The sequence below is a fragment of the Dermacentor albipictus genome, chromosome 1, assembly GCF_038994185.2.
Source record: "Dermacentor albipictus isolate Rhodes 1998 colony chromosome 1, USDA_Dalb.pri_finalv2, whole genome shotgun sequence".
NCBI lineage: Eukaryota > Metazoa > Arthropoda > Arachnida > Ixodida > Ixodidae > Dermacentor > Dermacentor albipictus.
In genome coordinates, this window is record NC_091821.1 from 433771340 (window position 1) to 433793644 (window position 22305).

The following is a 22305-nucleotide window of genomic DNA, read 5'->3' on the forward strand; positions in this document are numbered from 1 at the left end:
CGCTCGCGTTAAAACGGTTTCACCAAGGCTCACTTTGTCGGCTTATAAGAGGCTAGATAGGTAGACTCAAAAGGGCTGAAGTAAGGAAAGGATGCCGCTCGCGTTAAAACGGTTTCACCAAGGCTCACTTTGTCGGCTTATAAGAGGCTAGATAGGTAGACTCAAAAGGGCTGAAGTAAGGAAAGGATGCCGCTCGCGTTAAAACGGTTTCAACAAGGGTCACTTTGTCGGCTTATAAGAGGCTAGATAGGTAGACTCAAAAGGGCTGAAGTAAGGAAAGGATGCCGCTCGCGTTAAAACGGTTTCACCAAGGCTCACTTTGTCGGCTTATAAGAGGCTAGATAGGTAGACTCAAAAAGGCTGAAGTAAGGAAGGGATGCCGGTCGCGTTAAAACGGTTTCACCAAGGCTCACTTTGTCGGCTTATAAGAGGCTAGATAGGTAGACTCAAAAGGGCTGAAGTAAGGAAAGGATGCCGCTCGCGTTAAAACGGTTTCAACAAGGGTCACTTTGTCGGCTTATAAGAGGCTAGGTAGGTAGACTCAAAAGGGCTGAAGTAAGGAAGGGATGTCGCTCGCGTTAAAACGGTTTCACCAAGGCTCACTTTGTCGGCTTATAAGAGGCTAGATAGGTAGACTCAAAAGGGCTGAAGTAAGGAAAGGATGCCGCTCGCGTTAAAACGGTTTCACCAAGGCTCACTTTGTCGGCTTATAAGAGGCTAGATAGGTAGACTCAAAAGGGCTGAAGTAAGGAAAGGATGCCGCTCGCGTTAAAACGGTTTCACCAAGGCTCACTTTGTCGGCTTATGAGAGGCTAGATAGGTAGACTCAAAAGGGCTGAAGTAAGGAAAGGATGCCGCTCGCGTTAAAACGGTTTCAACAAGGGTCACTTTGTCGGCTTATAAGAGGCTAGATAGGTAGACTCAAAAGGGCTGAAGTAAGGAAAGGATGCCGCTCGCGTTAAAACGGTTTCACCAAGGCTCACTTTGTCGGCTTATAAGAGGCTAGATAGGTAGACTCAAAAGGGCTGAAGTAAGGAAGGGAATCCGCTCGCGTTAAAACGGTTTCACCAAGGTGCTGGCACAAACAACAAACGCAGCCTCTGCAGAAAGTCTCGCTAGCTTTCCCAGCATTTCTCGCTACTTAAAAACATTGTATAGGCTATCGTCAGAGTTTAGGGCTTTGCAATATGGGCAATGTTTCGGGCGTCACGGAGCCAGCGTGGGCGCGCGTCGGAGCATTTCGGAGGCTGCAATGGTCAGCAAGGCTTGTAGACGACGGCGACGTTACGCGCATCGCAAGGTGTAGTTGTAATTGAACAATGGAGTGACAAACAATGGTTTCTCATGACAGGAACATCTCCTTCGAGGCCTAACTATGTGGTCTCCCGAGCACAGTTATGTTTTTTCCCTTTGGAAGGTTTTTTCCAATACCAAACATACTAACCGCTAGCACCGCCGCGCGCAGCAATGGTTGTTTGTAATTTCGCCTCTGCAACTCCACCCGCGCCATTATGCATTACGAATGTTGCTCTCACCGTTCAGGGCAATCGTGAGCTCATAACCCTCCGGCGTGACGTCTTTTGGCAGATGATCTTCGGGATAGACTTCAGAGCCCCTTCTCGGCGCGTACGGCTTGGTCAGGTCAATAATGGATCTCTCAACAGTGGCTGCTTTAATAGTAGTGGTGTCCGTAACAGCCTTTGCCGTATCACTGGTTTCCGGAACAGTGATTTCCTCAACAGTAGTGGTTTCCGTAACATCGCTTGACGTATCACTGGTTTCCGGAACAGTGATTCCCTCAACAGTAGTGGTGTCCGTAACATGGGTTGCCGTATCACTGGTTTCCGGAACAGTGATTACCTCAACAGTAGTGGTTTGCGTAACATCGCTTGACGTATCACTGGTTTCCGGAAGAGTGATTCCCTCAACAGTAGTGGTGTCCGTAACATAGGTTGCCGTATCACTGGTTTCCGGAACAGTGATTCCTTCAACAGTACTGGTGTCCGTAACATCGCTTGCCGTAACACTGGTTTCCGGAACAGTGGCTTTCGTAGCAGTCGTTTCCTTAAAGGGCCCCTGAAACGGTTCGGACAAATTTTGTAGACGCGTAGGGTACAGCTTAAGTAGAACATTCGCACCACAATTTAAGTGAAGCGTTACGTATTAATGGAGCTACAAGCGATTAGAAGTTACCCTCCTCCCCAGCCACGTTTTTCCTCCTCAACTCGTTCGCCGAGCGAGTGGGGCTAAGCTCCGCCTTCACTGGTCCTGCGTCACGATGCGACGTCACATCGTCCACTTCCGGTTGTTTTGAAGCCCGCGCCCACCCGCGCGAAACCTCTTCGCTAGCCGCTTGGCTGTCGACCCCAAGCAAGAGCTATCGAAGCAACGTGCGTTTCGAGCATTCTGTTGTAGTGCCGAACGTGTCTGGTATTCCGTTAGCCACAGGCAAGCTGGTCATATCGGCAAATGACTGGAGGCATAAACTCAAGCTGATGAAGGAACTTTGGCGCAGACGTACGTGAGCGGCCTGATCGGTCTGCACGGTCCAGACACTTGTTGGCGCAGCGCTTAACCAGCCAAACAAAGCGCTAATATTGCTCTAACCAAGTGTAAAACACTTTAAACATTTATGAAAACAACGTGTTGATGATTACACTCCTGCGAAAAATACGCACCAGCTGCAAAAAAGAATGCGCTTCGTTGCTGCTACTGTATATGGTTGAGCTCTATGCCACCAGGTGGCTGCACCATGCAGACCATTCACCTTTGCCCTTCTGCTCATCTCGGCTCATCCCGTTACGGCACAGTCAAGCGGCCAGACCCTGTCCCCTTGCGCTATACGTTTGCCCTAATACGGGACCCGCGAAACGCTAGTGCGTTCGTAATCTTCCGGTGTAAAGTTACGGCCACAAACGTGCAAATCCTAGCGCCGATCGGATAGCGGCAGTCCGATGCGCAGCAGCCAGTTCGCTGGTACGCTGCCCTGCAGAGGGACACGATGTCGCAGCTTGACATATTGCCAGTCGCTACGTTTGCAGTCTACAAGGCAACAAAGTCGAATCATAGTGCTCGCGAAAAGACTGAGACCAACTCTGACCGCTGGGTTCTCGTCAAAATGGAGTACGTTGTAACACAAGCAGACGACACTTGCTGTGTGCCGGAAGTGCTGAAGTGTACTGAAAAATTGTTCTTGTGCATTCTCTTTATGCTACTTTCTTTCCATAAAAACAAATTAACTAACATTCCAACTATTACGAAGATCATTTGTTTACCATAAAGTTGGAAAAATTATCGATCACGCGCCCTGGTCAGCCAATCGGATAGCTCACCCCACTGACGTCATATGGGTTATTTCGGTCATATGGGTAGGGGCGGCTTAAAATTCCGCCGAGCAGTGCGCTGCGATCGGCAGCGATGTGCATTTTTAAAACCTTATAATAAATTACACGCTTTATGCAGAGCACTTAGATGTGTCAATTAATGATCAGAAGGACCTACTCTAACGACTCAGTATGTTTGTAGAAAATCGTCAAAAGCGTTTCAGGGTCCCTTTAACATCGGTTGCCGTAACACTGGTTTCCGGAACAGTGGCTTCCGTACCAGTGGCGTCCTTAACAGCGGTTTGCGTAACAGTGGGTTCTGTAACATGGGGTACCGTAACATGGGGTTCCGTATCATGGGATTCCGATGACGTAGCCGATGGCCAGAGTAATGGGGTCGTGGTGATTGCGACCGCCGCGGTGGTAGGCGCCACTGTGGTAGGCGCCGCTTCGGTGCGTACAACCCGTGGGCCCCGTGTTGCGTAGCGGATGGCCAGAGCGCAGCCGAACATGACCGGAATGAGCGAGAGAAGCAGGATCACAAAGATGGGCGACCGGCCTTTGTTCGGACTGGTCCCTGGTGCCCATGCTTTCGCCCCTGGCTGCTGTCAGCGGGTCACAAAAGAAAATTTGCCAGTTAATTTCTCGTACAAACTGGAATCATGCGCGACGCGAAGTCGCGAGGCGGTGTGCATTCGCCCCTAGAGCGGCTACTCAGAAATGCGGCCTCTGTCGAACGTTTTCGAAGCCGCTCTCGACAGGTATGTACGACACCTGCCATCGGACTCTATGGATACTTTTCGCGAAGGTATGCATTTTCACGTCTTAGATGCGACCATTGCTCTTAACTTTCGGCAACTGCCACGAGGGCTTGCGCATCCTGTCATTATTCTTCGTTAGGTATAAAGCTATAAGGTTGACGTGAGTGAAAATTGACCTAGACGCTATACAATGAGCTTAAGCGCTACCCTTGCTGTTATACACACCCGCCGTGGTTGCTCAGTGGCTATGGTGTTGGGCTGCTGAGCACGAGGTCGCGGCATCGAATCCCGGCCACGGCGGCCGCATTTCGATGGGGGCGAAATGCGAAAACACCCGTGTACTTAGATTTAGGTGCACGTTAAAGAACCCCGGGTGGTCGAAATTTCCGGAGTCCTCCACTACGGCGTGCCTCATAATCAGAAAGTGGTTTTGGCACGTAAAACCCTATAATATTTTTTTGCTGTTACACAGGACATCTGACGCCATTCATAACGCACGATCGGCCTGACAAAGAGTCTTGAAAAGAGCGGTTTTCTTGTAAGCACACCTGAGACTACTGATACTAGGCCGATTATGCGGCATTATTAGTACCAAATCTGGAGCAAGCGTTCTTTTTACGTGGGACAAGCCACTTGTAGAAGTGCTATCTGGAACGCCGGATTTATTTCGCTGTTGCTCTTTCATTTATGCGGAGCGGGCGAGAAGTAAGTGGACCAGTCGCTCGTTTTTGAGCTAACTTTTTTCCTTCGCACTGCGAAGATGTATAAGTAAATCATGTATGTCAACATTGTTATTTTTCTTTCTGTGATGTGATTTGCATTCATTATTATTCCAAATGTTACCTTATGATCAGAGTAACAAATTAATCATATTGTAGCAACACTGAGCGACTGAGGCCGCGAAAGAGGAAGTAAAGGGCGCGCGCGTTGGCTCGGGGTAATCTGCGCCGGTTGGGCCGTGCCTGTGGCTTCCTCCGGGACCTCGTTTTACCCTGTAAATAAACATCTTTCGTAACAATATTCCGCTATGAATATGAATAGGATATGAATGCGAGGCACGCCGTAGTGGAGAGCCTGCTTAAATTATTTTGACGACCTGGTGATTTTTAACGTGCGACCAATACACAGCGTGCACATGTGCGTTTTTTTTTCTTTTCTTTTCGACCCCATGGAAATGAGGCCGCCGGGGCCGGGATTCGATCCCACGACCTCGTGCTTAGCAGCGCAGCGCCACATCCGCTATGCCACCGCGGTGGGTGGCAATAAATGCAATTTAATAATTACATTTCTTATTTATCGTTGCAAGCGCGATGACAGGCTTCTGAAGCTAGAACGCTCAGCAAAGCTGTCGCCGTGCACAAAAACAAAATGTCTGCGCGGAGTCTCGTGACAGATTCATTAGGGAAAATTGTTGTTTCCCACGGCTCCATTACGGCTCCCAGTGGTCATGTGACGCGGGATGGACACGCAGAGCTTGCTTCCGTGCCTGCCCACATTAACGTATGTGCTAGTCTTACAAAAAAAAAGCAAGATGCTGTTCCATGCGCTCCTGAACTTAAGAACATAAATGCGCTCGATATATGCTATATAATATCAGAGTCCTTCCATGTTTTTCTGGTCACGAAACTCCGCCGTCACGCTATGGGAGAGGTTCATATACTGCCCAAAGGTGCCGCGACGCGGCGCCACTGTGCCACAGAGGGCATCGTTCGCGTACCGAAACGCGTGCGCAGTGCGAGGCGAGCCGAGTGATAGGGTGCGTTCTGTGCATGTGCTGTGCTATTTTTCGAGTGTTGGGCTGTCGCTGAAGCCGACGCTGAAGACTAACGCCGTTCCAAAGATTTTTGAAGGCCTTCCAGCGTACCTGACGAAGCCCAAACCTCGGTCCCGCTCATCGACAGTTCGACACTTTCTTGTTTATAGAAACAATCGACTATGCATTCTGTACTTATTGCCATTCGTTTGCTGCTGTTTGTTTCCTGCCTCCCAATGCATACCTCTCACGTTTAATCTTATTTCTTTATGCGTATTATATAAGTGTCATGCTTTTAACAAACTTCTTGCATTGTGAATGGTGGACCATTTATGACCGGACGCTTCTGTGCTATCTGTATTTCGCTCCGCTTATTTTACATGATAAATAAATGATGGTGCTTGTATTTTGTTTTTGCACCAACACGTTTTCTTTCTTTTCTTAATCGAATTATGAAGTTGTTGTTTTTTTCATTTTTCGACCATGATAAGAATATCAGGACCGGTGATTGCAACATTTTAACATATTGTATATAGTTGCGAATTAAGAACCCAAATACCTAGTCTCGTCGTTTCTGCGTCGAAACCACGAGCAGCGTGAATAAGTGCTGGGCTTACTGACGCTTCTAAACGACTGCTTGCTAAGGCTATTGCCTAATTACAGCTAGTTTCAACTGTGCAGGTCCTAACACTTCAGGTTCGCCTTAATCCGTTGTTAAAAGCCGCACCGAAGACATTTAGTAGCGAAGTTAGTCTTGCATTAATTCTACCTAAATCTTATTCAGAAAATGCCATCGCTTTGCAAGAAATCTTAAGCGCATGGAGCAGCTCAGTTCCCTTTTCTTTGTCATTAAGTACTCTACGGTAGCAGCCCTTCGCAATAGCAATTTCATTCTTTTGATCTCGTTATAAGATACTGCCCACAGAGTCCTTCTCTGCCACAGTTTAACAGAAACTGAACAGCTGTGCTCGGCGAACAATCTGGCGCTATGCGCAACGGAGAATTGGCGCTTACTCATCTGGTGATAAGTGGGACCACTGGCGTTTTGTTGCGAATGCGCGGTGTTTAATTTAAGGCAAATATTAAAAAGCGGAGCCCACCGAAGCGTTGAGGCGAACGGCGATGACGAAGAAATCCGGACCGAGACCGCCCGGCCGTGTACAGCAGACGCACTTCGACGGGGGCGAAATGCAAAACACCCGTTTATTTAAATTTAGGTGCATTTTAAAGAATCCCAGGTGGTCAAAACTAATCCCGAGTCCCCCACTACGGCGTGCCTCATAATCGTATTGCGGTTCTGGCTCTTAAAATTCCAGATCTTTCTTTTTTTTCGGTCTGAGACCGCCGCAAGCTCCATGTTATGAGTGGCTTTTTTTTCGTCCCGTGCGCTCATATCATCGCAGAAGACACGCTCAGGCAGTAACTTAATTAGATTCAATGTTAAAAATAGTTACGTGAAACTAAAGCGATCGTTGAGGAAGTTGAGAAAGCTGGAATACCGAGGCTGCCCCACACACCACCACAGCGGTAGCGGCGTTCGCATGCCCTCTCATGCACGGTTGCGCCTCTAGCGGCGGGCGCTGGCGCTATATGAAACTGAGGCGGCAGTTTCGTGACCAGAAAAAAGCATGGAAGGACTCTGATAATATACTGGGTGTTTCAGGGAACGCTATCAAAGATGAGAAAAAAAAGAACGCCTTTGGAAAATAGTACAATTCTAGCCTATATATGTATATCGAAGAGGTGGACATCACTCGCAGAAAAATTGGAACGGATAATCGAATAATGAGAAAAAATTCACTCGTTTAACTAATTACCTTAGGCACACATTGCAATAATACTCTCTAGCGGGTTGGTTGGTTCAGAGTTGAATTATAAATGTTCTGCGAATGTTGCACAAGTTACCCGTGCTGACATATGGGGCAGAGGCTTGGAGACTGACAAAAAAGGTTGAGAACAAGTTAAGAGCCACGCAAAGAGCGATAGATCTAACGAAGATTGCTCGGTATAACGTTAAGAGACAGAAAGAGAGCGGTTTGGACCAGAGAGCAAGCGGGTATTGGCCTCGAGCTCCACCACTGGAAAAGCTGGCGCCACCGTCGGTGTGACGTGCTAGGAGGGATCACGTGGACATAGCGGCCGCGTCGGCTGCTTCGGGCGGGCCGAAGCGAGCTGAAAACGAGTTTAAATTCCCTCGTACGCTGCGGTTTTCATTTAGTGGCGAAATTTACCCACTTCGAGTGTCTCCTTTACAACGCTTGAAAGCACTACAATAGGTAGTGGCTGCTTTTGAAGGCGCGCGACATGGTAGGCTACTGCTCGGTGCCGCAGGGCCGGACGCACGTAACGGAGGCCGGTGTCAGCCTTATTCAAACGTACCCGCAGGACAAGAAGCTGCGTGAAGCTTGGCTCGTGAAACATAAAACCGGCAAAGAGTCATCGGCTACAACTCGGGTATGCAGCAAACACAGACGCGAGGAAGATTTCTGCTACGGCGCCCGGTCTGCAATGTTCTGAAAACGCGCACTGAGACGCTCGCCCCAGTCCGCTGCTCGACTAATGTCATGATGGTTTGGTCTATGAACTTGTCGATGCTATAGATACTGGCAAGTTCAGTGGAGGGGAAAGGCAGCGGTAAGAAGCATATTTAAAGAAAGCATGGCATATGGTCATGTTTATGTTATGAATTAATGCACTGGATTACAAAAAAGGAGCAGCGGGAAATTGCACGCTGAGAACGCCGATAAACATACAGTGCGACGCAACTCGAGAAATAGTATCGAAATGTCAAAGAATTTAGAAGAAAAAAAAAAGATTCAATCGTCGCGACGGCACATCACAGTCCCCGTAGGCGTCGAAGTCTCTGCTATGAAATTATTTTTGAACAGCTCTGATAGCGCCCACGGAACAACGGTTGCTTGTATACTGTCAAATGCTCATATTCTGCGGCCTAAAGCTCATGGCACGGTGCGAAAACGCGCACGCGGAGAAACCGAAACGGTGCGCGGACAAGCATGCAGACGCCTAGTCGGTCGCTGCGAATCTGCGCGATCGCTGCATTGAGGCTTCGTTCTGTTACGCTCCATTTAGTTATACAAACACTATAAGAACATATTTCACATGGTTCGCTCTCAGCGTTTATCTACCTTTCACGCAACAAGCCGGTTCGGGAGACTCCATCGCGGCGACCGCGCGCAGTGGCGTTCACTGTACGTATTTGGTAAAGAGATAGCGGCGGTAAACGATTGTGTGCTTTCAGTTTGCCCAAGATTATTATTTAGACAGTAAGAAACTTCTCTTGTTTCGAAAGTATTTACAGAAATGTCCGGGAGAGCTCGCGCGTGGTGTTTTCAGTGAGCGCTGACAGCAAAACCTATGAGGAGCGCGCCACGTGATCCCTCATAGTACGCCAGCGAGGCGCTTCCGATAGAGGGCGACTCCGTAACTCCTAGCCGCCAATAGACGATATTCTAATTGACATCCAGAGAAAAAAATGGAGCTGGGCAGGTCATGTAATGCGCCGGTTAGGTAACGGCCGGACCATTAGGGTTACAGAATGGATACCAAGAGAAGGGAAATCGGTTGGCACAGGACAGGGGTAATTGGAAATCACAGGAAGAGGCCTTCGTCCTGGAGTGGACACAAAACAGGCTGCTGCTGCTGCTGCTGCTGCTGATGATGATGATGATCAAAGGCCATCTTAAAGAGCACCAATAGCAAAATCAAAATAAACCAAAAAAAGGAAGAAAGACAATAGAGTACCTCGTAAAAACGAAAAGAAAGGAAACCAACAAGAACCACTTCACGGAAAGCATATACAAAGTCAACAATAACTGACGCCCATAACAGTAGAGCAGACAATGGTGAAAACAACACGACCAAAGGAATGCAAAATAATAAAACGGATACGTCGCTATCGAGAGAAGCGACTTCCCTGTTTGAGAGTGAAATCGAAGGCGTGCCTACGCACTTGTCCCTCTGTTGCCTGATGAAGAAAGCTTCAGCGATTTCCCTTTCCGTCTCATCACGCGCTTATGCCATGACCCCGATTTAGTGAAACTGTGGTGAGCAGTCGCGCAACTCCTGCAATGGTCAGCTAAATGCCGACCATCGTTACTCCTTGCAGCCAGACTGTGCTCGCGCGTCCCATCACTGATGCAGTGCCTCGTTTGCCCAATGTGCACAGCCCCACAAGATGAAGGAATACGGTAAACAGCGGATGCACAATTGATGAAAAAATGTTGCATGCTTCTTCGCGCACTCACACGCGTTTCTGTTTGAGCATCATCGAGCAAAATCTGCCCTAACTTTCAAAGCGCTGAAAGCACCACGTTCACGCCGTACACATTCGCGACCTTCTTGAAATTGTGGGAGATATTGTGCACGTACGTGATAACTTGAATTGACTTCTTATTCCTTTCCTTCGCCGTAAGGCTACATTCCTTTTACCTTTGAAGCGGACTTTCACGTTCATTTTAGGTTGCCTATAGAAAAGCTTTCGGTCGTTTCATAAAATAAACTTGGTAGTCTGGGCTCTTTCCTGTCGTCTTTTCTCCTTGGGCATCTTGCGCAGCCCGCTTATAAGTCACCTAACGCAATTAACGAATTCTAGCCGGGGAGTTCGCAAGGCGGATCCACTAGGAACGAGTTCTGAAGATGACAACAGTTTCAAGGTATTTGTTCCCGAAACTTGCGGATAAGTGCGTTGGAGTTGCAGCTACTTTTGTGCTTCAGCGCGTAAAACGACGTTTCGTTAAGAAAGTAAGTGGAACGACACTGCATTTTTGCCGCAAGGTGGACGGAGCATATTTCGTAAATGGCGCCATCCGCATGATTCTTTCTTGGAGTGGATGTGTCTTGCAGTCTCACGCGCTAACATTCGTTAATTGCAATATGTGCCACGCGGTAGTTAGTTCAAAACTTAGTTAGGAATATTTCGTTAATTAGTTGATTATGAATGTCAATTTTACGTGCAAGTAATATCCGGCTGTCCGAGTAGATCAGTTAACGAACTAAAATTGTGCCATCTGCCACAGGCAATCTTTGAAATTTCGTGAACGTGCCCGCAGAAATACCTTTATATATAGACACACACACAGCGAAGAAAGAGATGACGAACCTTTTGGAAGACGTATTTATTAACGTTTTGGCCGGTTGGGCCAGCCTTCGTCAGAGTACAATAACGAAGGCTGGTCCACCAGCCGTAAACGTTAAAATGTCTTCCAAAATGTGCATCGTCCCCTTCCTGCGTACGTTACGTCGGTTCCTGGGTGCTGAACTTTGAAGAAACCCCCTATATATATATATATATATATATATATATATATATATATATATATATATATATATATATATATATATATATATATATATATACATACATACATACATATATATATACATACATATATATATATATATATGTATGTAAGAACGACCGGGTACCCGGTCTGGTGTCTTCCCTACCACGGCCGAACTGCCATTTTTTTGTAAACCCTGACGAAGATCGGTCCACCGATCGAAACTGTCGAAATTAAATACTTGTTCTGTTTACCTTGTAGCACCACTCAAGTTCTTTACGTTTGAAAGGTAGCCTGAAGAAACCCTCTTTGCCTACTATATATATATATATATATATATATATATATATATATATATATATGGAGAAACTTAGCGGCGCCATTTTCACTGCACTTCATCGAAACGAACGTCACAAAGGGCTCGAAATCTGTTCATTCACCGGCTGCTTTTACTGCCCGCTTACTCCGATGGCCACTAGTGGTACCACCACCTTTGGAAGGCCTCAACCCTTTAAGAGGGTTAAGGAATGTAGATGGTTAAAACCTCGACGAAGCAAGCAAACGACGACTCCTTGTGACTTACGGAAAAAAAATCATGAGAAGAACGCACAATGTCCTAATATATGAAGGAACGCGAAGCAAAGGTTAGCCCTAAACTACAAAAGTTTAAACTAAAACCTAGCGTTCCTAGCTTTCACCAGTGTGAAGCAAAGTAATGTAGCTAATTAAAGTCATAATAAAGAAAAAAGCTAGCGCCACTGGTTCAGATCGATGTTCCCGACAACAGGCTATGCTATAGAGTCAATAGCCTATAACAGCGACGTGTGCAAAATTATTGAGGCCAAAATGAAGAACAGGATGTCGTGAAACTCCTTTGGATTGTCAAGTACAGCTACATTTACGCAAGCTCAAAGTAAACGCTGCGGGAACGGTGCCTTTAGCTGTGCACTAGGCCAGCAACATATACCGTGCCTAACGGAAAAGACCACTCTCAACGTGGACTATATTTTTCCCAATATGTAAATTTTCCCAAGTAATAGCTATAACTTTTAAGAGCAGTTGACGAACAACTTACTTTGAATTTCAACCGTTTAGGTCTCGTGTAAACAACCGTATATAAGATCAACTTAAAGAGCCCCCAAGGACGCGCCTTCCTGAGTTCACTCTAGCCATCAACGCTCTAGTCCACTCACAAACTCGGGCAGGCTAAAGTATAGCGACTGGTCGTTACAAAAAGAATTATATAAAAATAGAAATAGTAACTGTACAATTGGCTCGTTCTTACGAGAAGACTATGAAAAAAGGGGATCGCAGGGGATCAATGCGCCTTTAGTGCCAATGCAAGTACAGGTGTTTCATATAACGCGCTTATGCGTGGTGGGACTTCCCTGGCAAAAGAGGGGGAGATGCGCATGGCTCACCTGCACAACCTGCGGCTGAGGCGGCATAGCTGCGTCCATGGACCGACGATAAGGCTTCAGGGGATGGTTTACGACGCGAGGCTTAGGAAGAGCGCCGGGAGGCTTTTCCGACGAGAGGCCGCGCTGTTGGCCGAAGGGCGCGACGGAAGCTGCGACGGAGAGCTGCTGCCGTAAGGCCTGAGCACAGTGGCCCAGGAACTGCGAGTGCGGTAGAGGATCTCAGGGGGACGGTCGAGGAGACGCGTCGTTCGCCGGACGGTTCGCGGTTGCAAATGGCGACGGCCGGATCGACGATGAGGACGAGGATCGAACCGGCGGTTGCTCTCGTCTCGAGCTGGTGCGAGACGCGAGAGCAGGCGCCCGTGCGGCACGCTTCTTTTCTTTTGTTTTGCTTGCCTGTCTTCGAGAGTGCCTCAAGCCCACTATAGCGAATTGGCCCTGAATGGCGTGATTTAAGGGAAAAAAAAAGAAAGATTATCGGAGTCTGAAGAGAATCACTATTGAGAAATGTTGTACGGGCTAAAGGAATGAAGTCAAATCAATTTTAAGAAATTAAAGAGTAAGTTGTCCTGATTCAATTAAAAACCCCACAACAGGTACACCAACATCCCCATGTCCCAGAAAAGAGGCTCCCAGAGATACTATAATATCAGGAATCGCTATATTGAATCCTGCACTGTGCAATTTTCCTTCTGAAGTGTGTTTTCTTGATGCGCAAAAAGGACGGCATGGCAGGAAGAAGTGTTCTATTGTTTTGTCTTCCCCACAGTATCAGCACAAGGAGGAGGGCGCCAGACCAGAGCGATGCAGATAATAGTTTAATACGGGTATTCGGCATCGGTATTTCGTCAACAGGACTTCAACTTTTCTATTACGACTCGTGCTGGTTAACGAATATATTAAGTAGAACTATTTAGCTGTGTCTTGGCCAATCCACTATAAGGCATGAACCACGATGTTGTCGTTGGCTGGAAACATGGCTCGCACCCACAAGAGCGTTTGGCCACACTAGGTGGATTGAAAAATGGATCGAATGAAATACGGAAAGGGGGTAAAAGCATACATTCAAGACGAAGCATTAGGCAACTAATTGTCACGAGCCCCATCGTCACAGGATAAGAAGAAGCAGAGAAAGCAGATATACTTTTCTGCTCAGTTGCTATCTGTGATGTCGGCGCCGAAACACAGGAGAAGGGCTCGCCGGGATGGCGGCGCCAAAAATAAACATACGGGAGCCAGATGGGCGCCGACACGAATAACGACTTTTGATGAAGGCGAAGAAGAGCTGGCCTATTATAATTTATTTGGCTTTGCATGTTTCCTTACCTTTGTTTCTTATTTTTTTTCACCGAATAAGTAACAATTAAAAAAAAATAGGTAATCGCTTCAGCACGCAATTCTTGGCCAATGCCCCAGTGTGGGTACGAGCCATAATATGAGGCTATCATCATCATCATCATTTGCAGGCTCGACCGCTCATGTGACCAAATGAACAGGTGCCCTCTGGCCGCAAGTAATTCTTGCTCCAAGACCAAACCGCACAGAAATCGCAAAGTCTCACTATTATCAACTCATCGCGTTCGAGTTTCTTCCAAAAATTCTCAAATTTATTATTGAACCAGTCGTTCACCTACATATCAGTGGGTTCTAACCAAATGAGTGGTGGCCCATGCCTCGCAACGGGTACGTTCCAGATCTTGAAAGCACATCATCATCATCATCAGCATCATCATCATCATCATCATCATCATCATTATCATCATTTTAGGTAGCTGAGTTTCCTCTGTGTGTTCCATGAGAGAGGGCGTTGGAAGCATGGCATTCCAACAAGATGTACTCGGCAACAAGAAGTTTACAATGCTTGCCTGCATTTCAGTGCTCTCGGTTCTTTTCATCGCGGGACATCTACTGCTGACTGAGGGTGAGTAACATCGAAGCGAAGCGAAGGCACCCTCATTGTGCCGTTTGCCGGGTAGGGAACCGAACGTGCGTCTGGTTGACCTCCCTGCCTTCCTATCCTTCCTGTTCATCCTCCTTCTCCTCCTTCCCGGGCTCTATCTTTTCGTCCATCTACGATCCGTCCGTCCATCCATCCATCCATCCATCCATCCATCCATCCATCCATCCATCCATCCACCAATCTATCTATCTATCTATCTATCTATCTATCTATCTATCTATCTATCTATCTATCTATCTATCTATCTATCTATCTATCTATCTATCTATCTATCTATCTATCTATCTATCTATCTATCTATCTATCTATCTATCTATCTATCTATCTATCTATCTATCTATCTATCTATCTATCTATCTATCTATCTATCTATCTATCTATCTATCTATCTATCTATCTATCTATCTATCTATCTATCTATCTATCTATCTATCTATCTATCTATCTATCTATCTATCTATCTATCTATCTATCTATCTATCTATCTATCTATCTATCTATCTATCTATCTATCTATCTATCTATCTATCTATCTATCTATCTATCTATCTATCTATCTATCTATCTATCTATCTATCTATCTATCTATCTATCTATCTATCTATCTATCTATCTATCTATCTATCTATCATTTATTTTGACAGCAAGTATTCTCCCTCCTGTTTTCGACAGTTCTTGCTAGTAGTTTTCTATGTATAAAAATGTTTCCGAAGATTACGATTCTCCAAAATGCATGATTTTCATTTCGTGACATATTGAGGCAAAGAATTCGAAACCGAAATCATCAAACTCACTACTGGCATCGGGCCGGTGCCGTCAGTGCTTTAGCAGAGGAAGGGGCAGTATGGGAATGCTGGCATGATGAACGGCACCGGAGCCAGCTGCTGTAGAGCACGACGACGAAAGCGCGAGCAGTGGCATGAACGCGTTCGCGTGGCTACGCCAATCGAGGGACGCCGACGTTCAACCTACGAACGGGCGCCTAAGAGCTGCACGCTGAAACCTAGCGCTCATAGCTATGCGCCACATGTTTTAAGGCCTGTCAAAATTGCAACCATACAGTAGAGTAGTTCACGCGTGTATGACCGTATATGGGAAGTGTTACACCGATAAACGACAAAGAGAAAAGTCGCAAAATATTTAAACAAACTCCGGGCTGACTTTCGTATATTTTTGAAGGCTCCTAAGTGGCTCTCTCGCGCGCTTTAACTATCGGAACACAGTGTGATGAAACCCTTATTCAAGGTACAAAATATGTCGAGGCTGTTAAGGTGTAAGAAGAGCGCTACGTTACGCCGCAACGTATACGGATGAATGGGCGCGTCGCGATAAGTGTAAAGTGCGCCAATATCAGCTTTAAGACACCAAATAGCAAGCCTGCTTCATTTAATAAGCCGCTTGGCAGCTTGCGAGCAGCAGCGCGCAGGAGTTGTGGGATCAAAAATGCCATCAAAGTAGGAAGATTCGGCGCTCACATATCGTGAGCCATTCGCCAGCAGATACGCTGAACAGTCGACACTTTGATGACGACGACGACTCCAGTATCACCAGTACACAGACTAAAGGGTTTAAGAAGCGAATTCGCGCACTTGTCTTCGTCGAAGTACAGGCTTGTCTTCTATATTCTCCCTTGTAACACGGTATTGTCGTTTGCTATACTGGCAAAAAGACCTATCTCCTTGAAAACGCATGCCCTCTCAATGCATGTCTGATTGCTCTAATTAAAGAATAAGTGTCTAAGGATTCGGTCGAGGCAAGCACCCATTCGCCTCCAGACTCAGCTGCGGGAGACAGCCACTAAACACATTTTTCGAAGTGCTAAAATCGCTTCGCTTATTTATTTATTTGCAATACTCTCATATCTTACATTGTTGTAAGCATATTAGAGACGAGGGGATATACATTGTTAAAACAGTACTTGATATAAGTCACTTCAACAAAAATAATCCTTGTGAAGAGCACGTTAGAGACATCGAATGCACCCTGGTTTAAAGTCAAACTTCGTTATAGTGAAATAATAGATAAAATGCAGGAAGTGAAATTTTCGTGCAAATCTCTTTAGGCATTCAGAATGCAGTACATGCAATAATGAATATACCGAAGTTTCGCGTATAAGAAAGTAACTTTGGCGGCCCCTTCAACGTTTTTATCATGAGCTTTTACTCTGTATACAAATAAACATCGACGAGAGGTTCATTAAAAGGCTACTGGCCCGCTTTAATGCGCGCTAATCGTTGAGGTCAGGAGGAACGGGAACGAAAAGAGTGGGAGAAAGTGAAGACGAAAGAAAACGTAGGTGCGCATCTATATTAATAATTAAAAACGGTCACATTAAGTGTCTTCAATTTTATGTAAACACTGCAATGACAAAACGTAAATCTTTTATTTCAGGCATAACAATGCAGCCACCAAGGTTTCTGTACTTCAATGTCACGTGGCACAACACGAACTTACCTAAAGGCAAGTGCAGACTGTGTCCACTTCATAAACGCACGGCCCATGTGGACCTATACCGGGTGTCCCAGTCAACTTGAACCAAGATTTTAAAAAAAGTGCTAGGAGATCTAGAGAAATCGTACCGACTGCATAGTAGCGGCAGCGGTGTGTACTTACAGCCAGTATTTCTTTCATCACGAAGTATTAATTAACTTAGTGCTTTTATTTACTGAACTTTTTTATAATTGCTTCAATAACAAACATGTCAATTACAAAGTTGAAGAGAACCTGAAATAACCTTTGAATCAAGCATATATATCGTGCTGAACTGAGCGTGGTTGTTTTTTCTAAGAAAAAGCAAAAGCCCGCGTAATACGCGAAATATGGATAAGATGCGCACTCACGCCGCTACGCAAGCACCTCCGAGCAACCTTTGAAAGATATACTGCTGTACTTTTTCATCGCCGCATCGTATAAGGCTTCGTCGTGTAGGATGGCTCGAGAGGCTTTGCGAGCTAACTAGCGTGGTGTGATAAGCGCGAGCATCTGCAGACGGAAGAATGTTGTGTTCGATCATGAAGCACTCGGGATAGTTTAGCCTTCGCGTATGATAAGAGAAAGCTAAAAGAAAAAATTCATCCATTCTTTAAAAAAAAAGAGAAAGCGCGCCGAACAGCACGAAAAAAGAAAAAAAAAGTAGCTCTCAGAAGAGCCGGCAAGAGCTACTCAGGAGTTTATTTCTACAAAGAATAAACCATAAGCACGTCAGGCGCCTCAGTGGCCCAAAGACACATCCAAAGGCACAACTGGTTTAGCCATTTATCCTATCTTTCTCTTGAACTCCGGAAAAGAGGCAAAGCGAAGCAGTTTTGCCCCTATTTCTATCTTTCTCGCAAGCTTTTTTTTTAATGTAAGGATAGGGCGACATCATGAAGGTGCATTTCCCTCCAGTTTTTAGCGGTTGTTTTCCAGAGCACTTATAGCACGCGCTCAAAGAGTTCACTGTCTGAAGTAATACAGTACTTGCTTCTTTCAAACACTTGTGCTGTTGCAGTTTTGACCAACGACCTTGGAATCTCGCGACACACTGCTTATCTTTGCCCTTTGGGCGTCCTGTGTGGTAGTTTCGCTACTGTACGGGTGATCTTTCACGTAGCCCCACTAGAAGAAATCCATCAGTGTCACATCCGGTGACCTTGCCGGCCAGGGTACAAGTACGTGTACAAGTGTCAATTCTCGGTGGCTCTAACCTCCTGTTTCCCGAATCTCAAGCATGCACGCGCTCTTGAGCGCGCCTAGGTACACGATATATTTTCGCTGAATTTGAACAGCACTTAACACTTGTGCGTAAAAATAAAAAAGGGAAAAGTTTTTCAGCGCTTACCGAGAGGCCCCGTGTTGCGTATGATACGCTCGTTGCATCTGCTTGTCCCCTAGCGTCTGAGAACCGAGCGCTCCGGGGTAGCTATTCAGGATGGTCATTCGCCCCGCCGTCTCAATACCGCTCTGAACGTCGCACAAGGCATGCGAACTTGACAGCTCCCAGTGATGTCTTCATCCTTTCTACAGCTTTGGAGAGCGCTTGTACTAGGGCTAATGAGAAGGAGGAAAAGGAGGCGGGGTTCCGTAGTTTCGTAGTGTTCGTAGTTTTTTCTGGGAACGCAGCGAGCCTAAGCGCTAGGGAGTTGGGAGCTGTATGCCTCATTTAACCTACAGTGGTGCCATCTTCGATCAGTCAGACATGGTTTGAACCTTTCGCGCTTGTAAGAAATTGACGGCTCAGCTACCGCCGCCGTCCATACAACACAACATGCACAACAGCTAAAATCAACGTTCATTCCCGTAACATTCAACATACCCGTGATCTCCAAATCATGCAAGCGTTTTGTTTCCCTGAAGGGCAACTTGAATTTGTCAGTGGGTGACATGCAGTCCCCAGAAAAAAAAAACATATATTAGTACACGTGTCAATATACCTCATTTACTCGTGTGAGGCCCGCCCTTGTGTAAGGCCAGCGCTCCATTCTTGGAGTGGAAAAATTAGGAAAACGTTTTTCACTTAGCGTCACGCGCATAACCAAATGAGAGTTAACTTTCACTAACCACCATGCTGAAAATACATTATACCGCCCTACACTACTAGAACCATGTTATGCCAGTTAGCACTAGTTATCCTGCCAGCGATGCCATTATTACTGTCGCCACACACCGTACTGAAGCGATGAAGATGTGCTGGAGTAAGCGAGGCTGCTCATAGAGATGGTGCACAGTGACTTTTCAGACTTTGCTCCACGGGCTTCTTGAACATGTGTGACGTCACGTTGCTCGCTTGGCGTTATCGCACCATCGCGCCAATCGAAGGTATACCGCTGCACTGCCCGTTTCCTCTTCACTTTTACAGTACAGCGCATTAGCATCGCGGCAACGTCCAAAGTCTCAGTGGGGCCACTCGGTGGTCGAGATACATTTATTATGAGAGAGAAGCTACTATATGTCGGCCTATACTTCCGTCTTCTGGCCAGCTCCCTCACGGTACACTATGCGCATTCTGTGCAAGTACAACAGGCAATCATAAAATGAATCGCTTACTCACCTAGAAATTAAGTAGAACAGTCTCAGTGGGGCCACTCGGTGGTAGAGATACATTTATTATGAGAGAGAAGCTACTATATGTCGGCCTATACTTCCGTCTTCTGGCCAGCTTCCTCATGGTACACTATGCGCATTCTGTGCAAGTACAACAGGCAATAATAAAATGAATCGCTTACTCACCTAGAAATTAAGTAGAACAGTCTCAGTGGGGCCACTCGGTGGTCGAGATACATTTATTATGAGAGAGAAGATGCCATATGTCGGCATATACTTCCCTCTTCTCGTCAGCTTCCTCACGGTACACTATGGGCATTCTGTGCGAGTACAACAGCCAATAATGAAATGAATCGCTTACTCACCTAGAAATTGAGTAGAACAATCTCAGTGGGGCCACTCGGTGTTCGAGATACATTTATTATGAGAGAGAAGCTGCCATATGTCGGCCTATACTTCCCTCTTCTCGCCAGCTTCCTCACGGTGCACTATGCGCATTCTGTGCAAGTACAACAGCCAATAATGAAATGAATTGCTTGCTCACGTAGAAGTTCAGTAGAACAGATTGTAATTTAAAACAGTGATTTGGAACCACCTCCTCGGCACACCTTCTGTTCATTCATTATTCGTTTGTCGAAAGCCCTCGAGTCTCTATTGGCAACAGCATTTGTTGCAGAAGGCAGCTCACCTTTTTTACTCAAAATAAAGGAGGTAGTTTCATGAGTAGAGAGTTTGAAACCGAACGTTTAAACCATTCCGCCGCAGTGGCTTCACGCAAGGAAACTTATAATACTTGAATTCAATTCCGTCCTCTGTGTTCGCAAGCTCTTCCGATTTAGCAAAATTAAAATTGTCCTTTAATCAATTTCCAGTACACCTGCGTAAAACGAAGACAGAGTATTGGACGCAGCTAGAACATCCTGCTCGAGGACAGACAAGCATTATATCGGACAAAACGTAGATTTGAGAAGTTGGCTGTTCCCAGCCGCGGAGTCCGCCTTTCTATGGGGACGATAAGCGAAAACACTCGTACTGTGATTTAGTTGGCCGTTAAATACCACCCGGCGTTCTTACCTAATCCAGGGCCCTCACCTACGGCATCTCTCTCTCTCCCTTGTATATATATATATATATATATATATATATATATATATATATATATATATATATATATATATATATATATATATATATATGTATATATGTATATGTATATATATATATATGCTTTCTTATAGTTCATTAATCTCGTCAATGAATAAATGAATGAATGAATGAGCCAGTCAATCAACAGTTAAGATGAAATTGGGTAAGGTGTACACAAAGAACGAATCAAGTAAGCTTAATTCCTGGAGTACACCGTTAGTACTCTGAAGATGAAGTGGGATGTAAGTGTATTGGGGAGTCAGAAAGAAATATCTGCTGTTCAAGAGTGACTTAATTACGGGAATCAAATAGTGACCTATGTCTTTTATTTCTTTCCGCAGAATCCGTGAACGATACACAAAATGACATATGGTTCATCGAAACATCCGATAAACAAAAACTCACCGCGAGGCAAGCCTGCAGCATCGAGTCAGCTTGCCGGCACAATGGCGACTACAACGTGCACCTGCTCTTTACCGGAAACATCAGCTCCTCTCACTGTCCTTACCATCGCATGCTTTCAAAGTTGCCAAACTTTCGCTCGGCGAGGCTGAATGTGAGCGTCGAACTAGCGGGGACTGCGTTGCGTGCCGTAGAAGCAGCGCTAAATCGAAGTACGCACAAGGTGGTGCATCTAAGCGATTTCCTGCGATACATCGTGCTTTGGAAGCACGGCGGTATTTATTTGGACAGTGACTTGATCGTGACGAAGTCCTTGAAAGGAATAAGGAATGCCGTGTTCTACCAGTGCAGAAAGAAGCGCGATGCCGTTGCAAATGGTATACTGTTCTTCGAGAAGCGGCATCCCGTACTCGCAGCCATTATTGATAGGTGCGCACGCGTGTACGATCCTGTTAATCGGATAACATGCGGTCCTGCACTAATGTCGTCGCTTCCTTTAGACACTGAATTTTCTCGCCGCATCTCGTTCTTTAATGAGTCGGTGTTTTTCCCTGTTCGGTGGCAAAACTGGACGGACTTGTTCCAACCCGAGAAGGCGCCAGTGGTACTCAGAGCGACGAACGTCAGCTACGGTGTCCACTTGTGGAACCATCTCAGCGAGAATACGCGAGTGGTGCCCGGATCTGGTTGCGCTGTGGACGTTCTCGCGAGCACCCACTGCCCCGAAGTTTACAGACGAGCCTCCACTGAGGGGTACTTTTGAGTACATTGTGTCCACGCTAGAGAATTCCACCGCAGTAATTTCCCTGCTATACCATGCCTGAACAAGTGACTTGACTAGGTACCAGTACAGTATTTAAAATAAATGTTACGTACTCCTCCTCCCGTAATAAGGCATTGCGTCACGCTGCTTGCGATTTCACACAAAGTGTGCCCGTTGTAATAGATCTCTAATTTGTCAATAATAATTATCTTCGTTCACGTGACCCCCTTTTCCAAAAAGTGTTCTTTAAGCTGTGCCTATTGTACAAATCGCACAGCGCAAAAAAAAGAGGAAAGTAAATATAATTTTGCATGTTCCGTAACACACACAGCAAATGCACTGCCTACATTCGCCTCTATGGGAAAAGCCACTTCACTAAATTGATTTTTCTCAAAACAGGCTCTTGATGAAGCCCTTTCAGGTCGCAAGAGCATGCATGTGTATTGTGCGCGAA

The 22305-nt window shown here is 46.0% G+C and overlaps 2 protein-coding genes across 3 annotated transcripts in view; one reads left to right on the top strand and one right to left on the bottom strand.

The window, feature by feature from the left end:
* LOC135908338 (uncharacterized) overlaps positions 1-12930 on the bottom strand; it is a 155428-nt gene extending 142498 nt beyond the window's left edge. Inside the window, exons 1-3 of one of the 2 annotated variants that reach the window (XM_065440102.2) lie at positions 12559-12930; positions 3659-3925; positions 1536-2076 (exon numbers count right to left, since the gene is read on the bottom strand). In XM_065440102.2, the coding sequence (XP_065296174.1) occupies positions 1536-2076; positions 3659-3925; positions 12559-12597 (847 nt within the window). In that variant the 5' untranslated portion in view covers positions 12598-12930. Of the gene's footprint in view, positions 1-1535; positions 2077-3658; positions 3929-12558 lie in introns of both variants that reach the window. The other variant, XM_065440095.2, reaches the window with a different exon arrangement.
* Positions 12931-14331: 1401 nt separating this feature from the next.
* Positions 14332-22066, top strand: LOC135907311 (lactosylceramide 4-alpha-galactosyltransferase-like). Its single transcript, XM_065438998.1, has 3 exons — positions 14332-14479; positions 16910-16978; positions 21028-22066. Exons 1-3 carry the CDS (start codon positions 14353-14355, stop codon positions 21849-21851), a joined length of 1020 nt encoding a protein of 339 aa, XP_065295070.1. The 5' UTR covers positions 14332-14352; the 3' UTR covers positions 21852-22066.
* Positions 22067-22305: the final 239 nt, after the last annotated feature.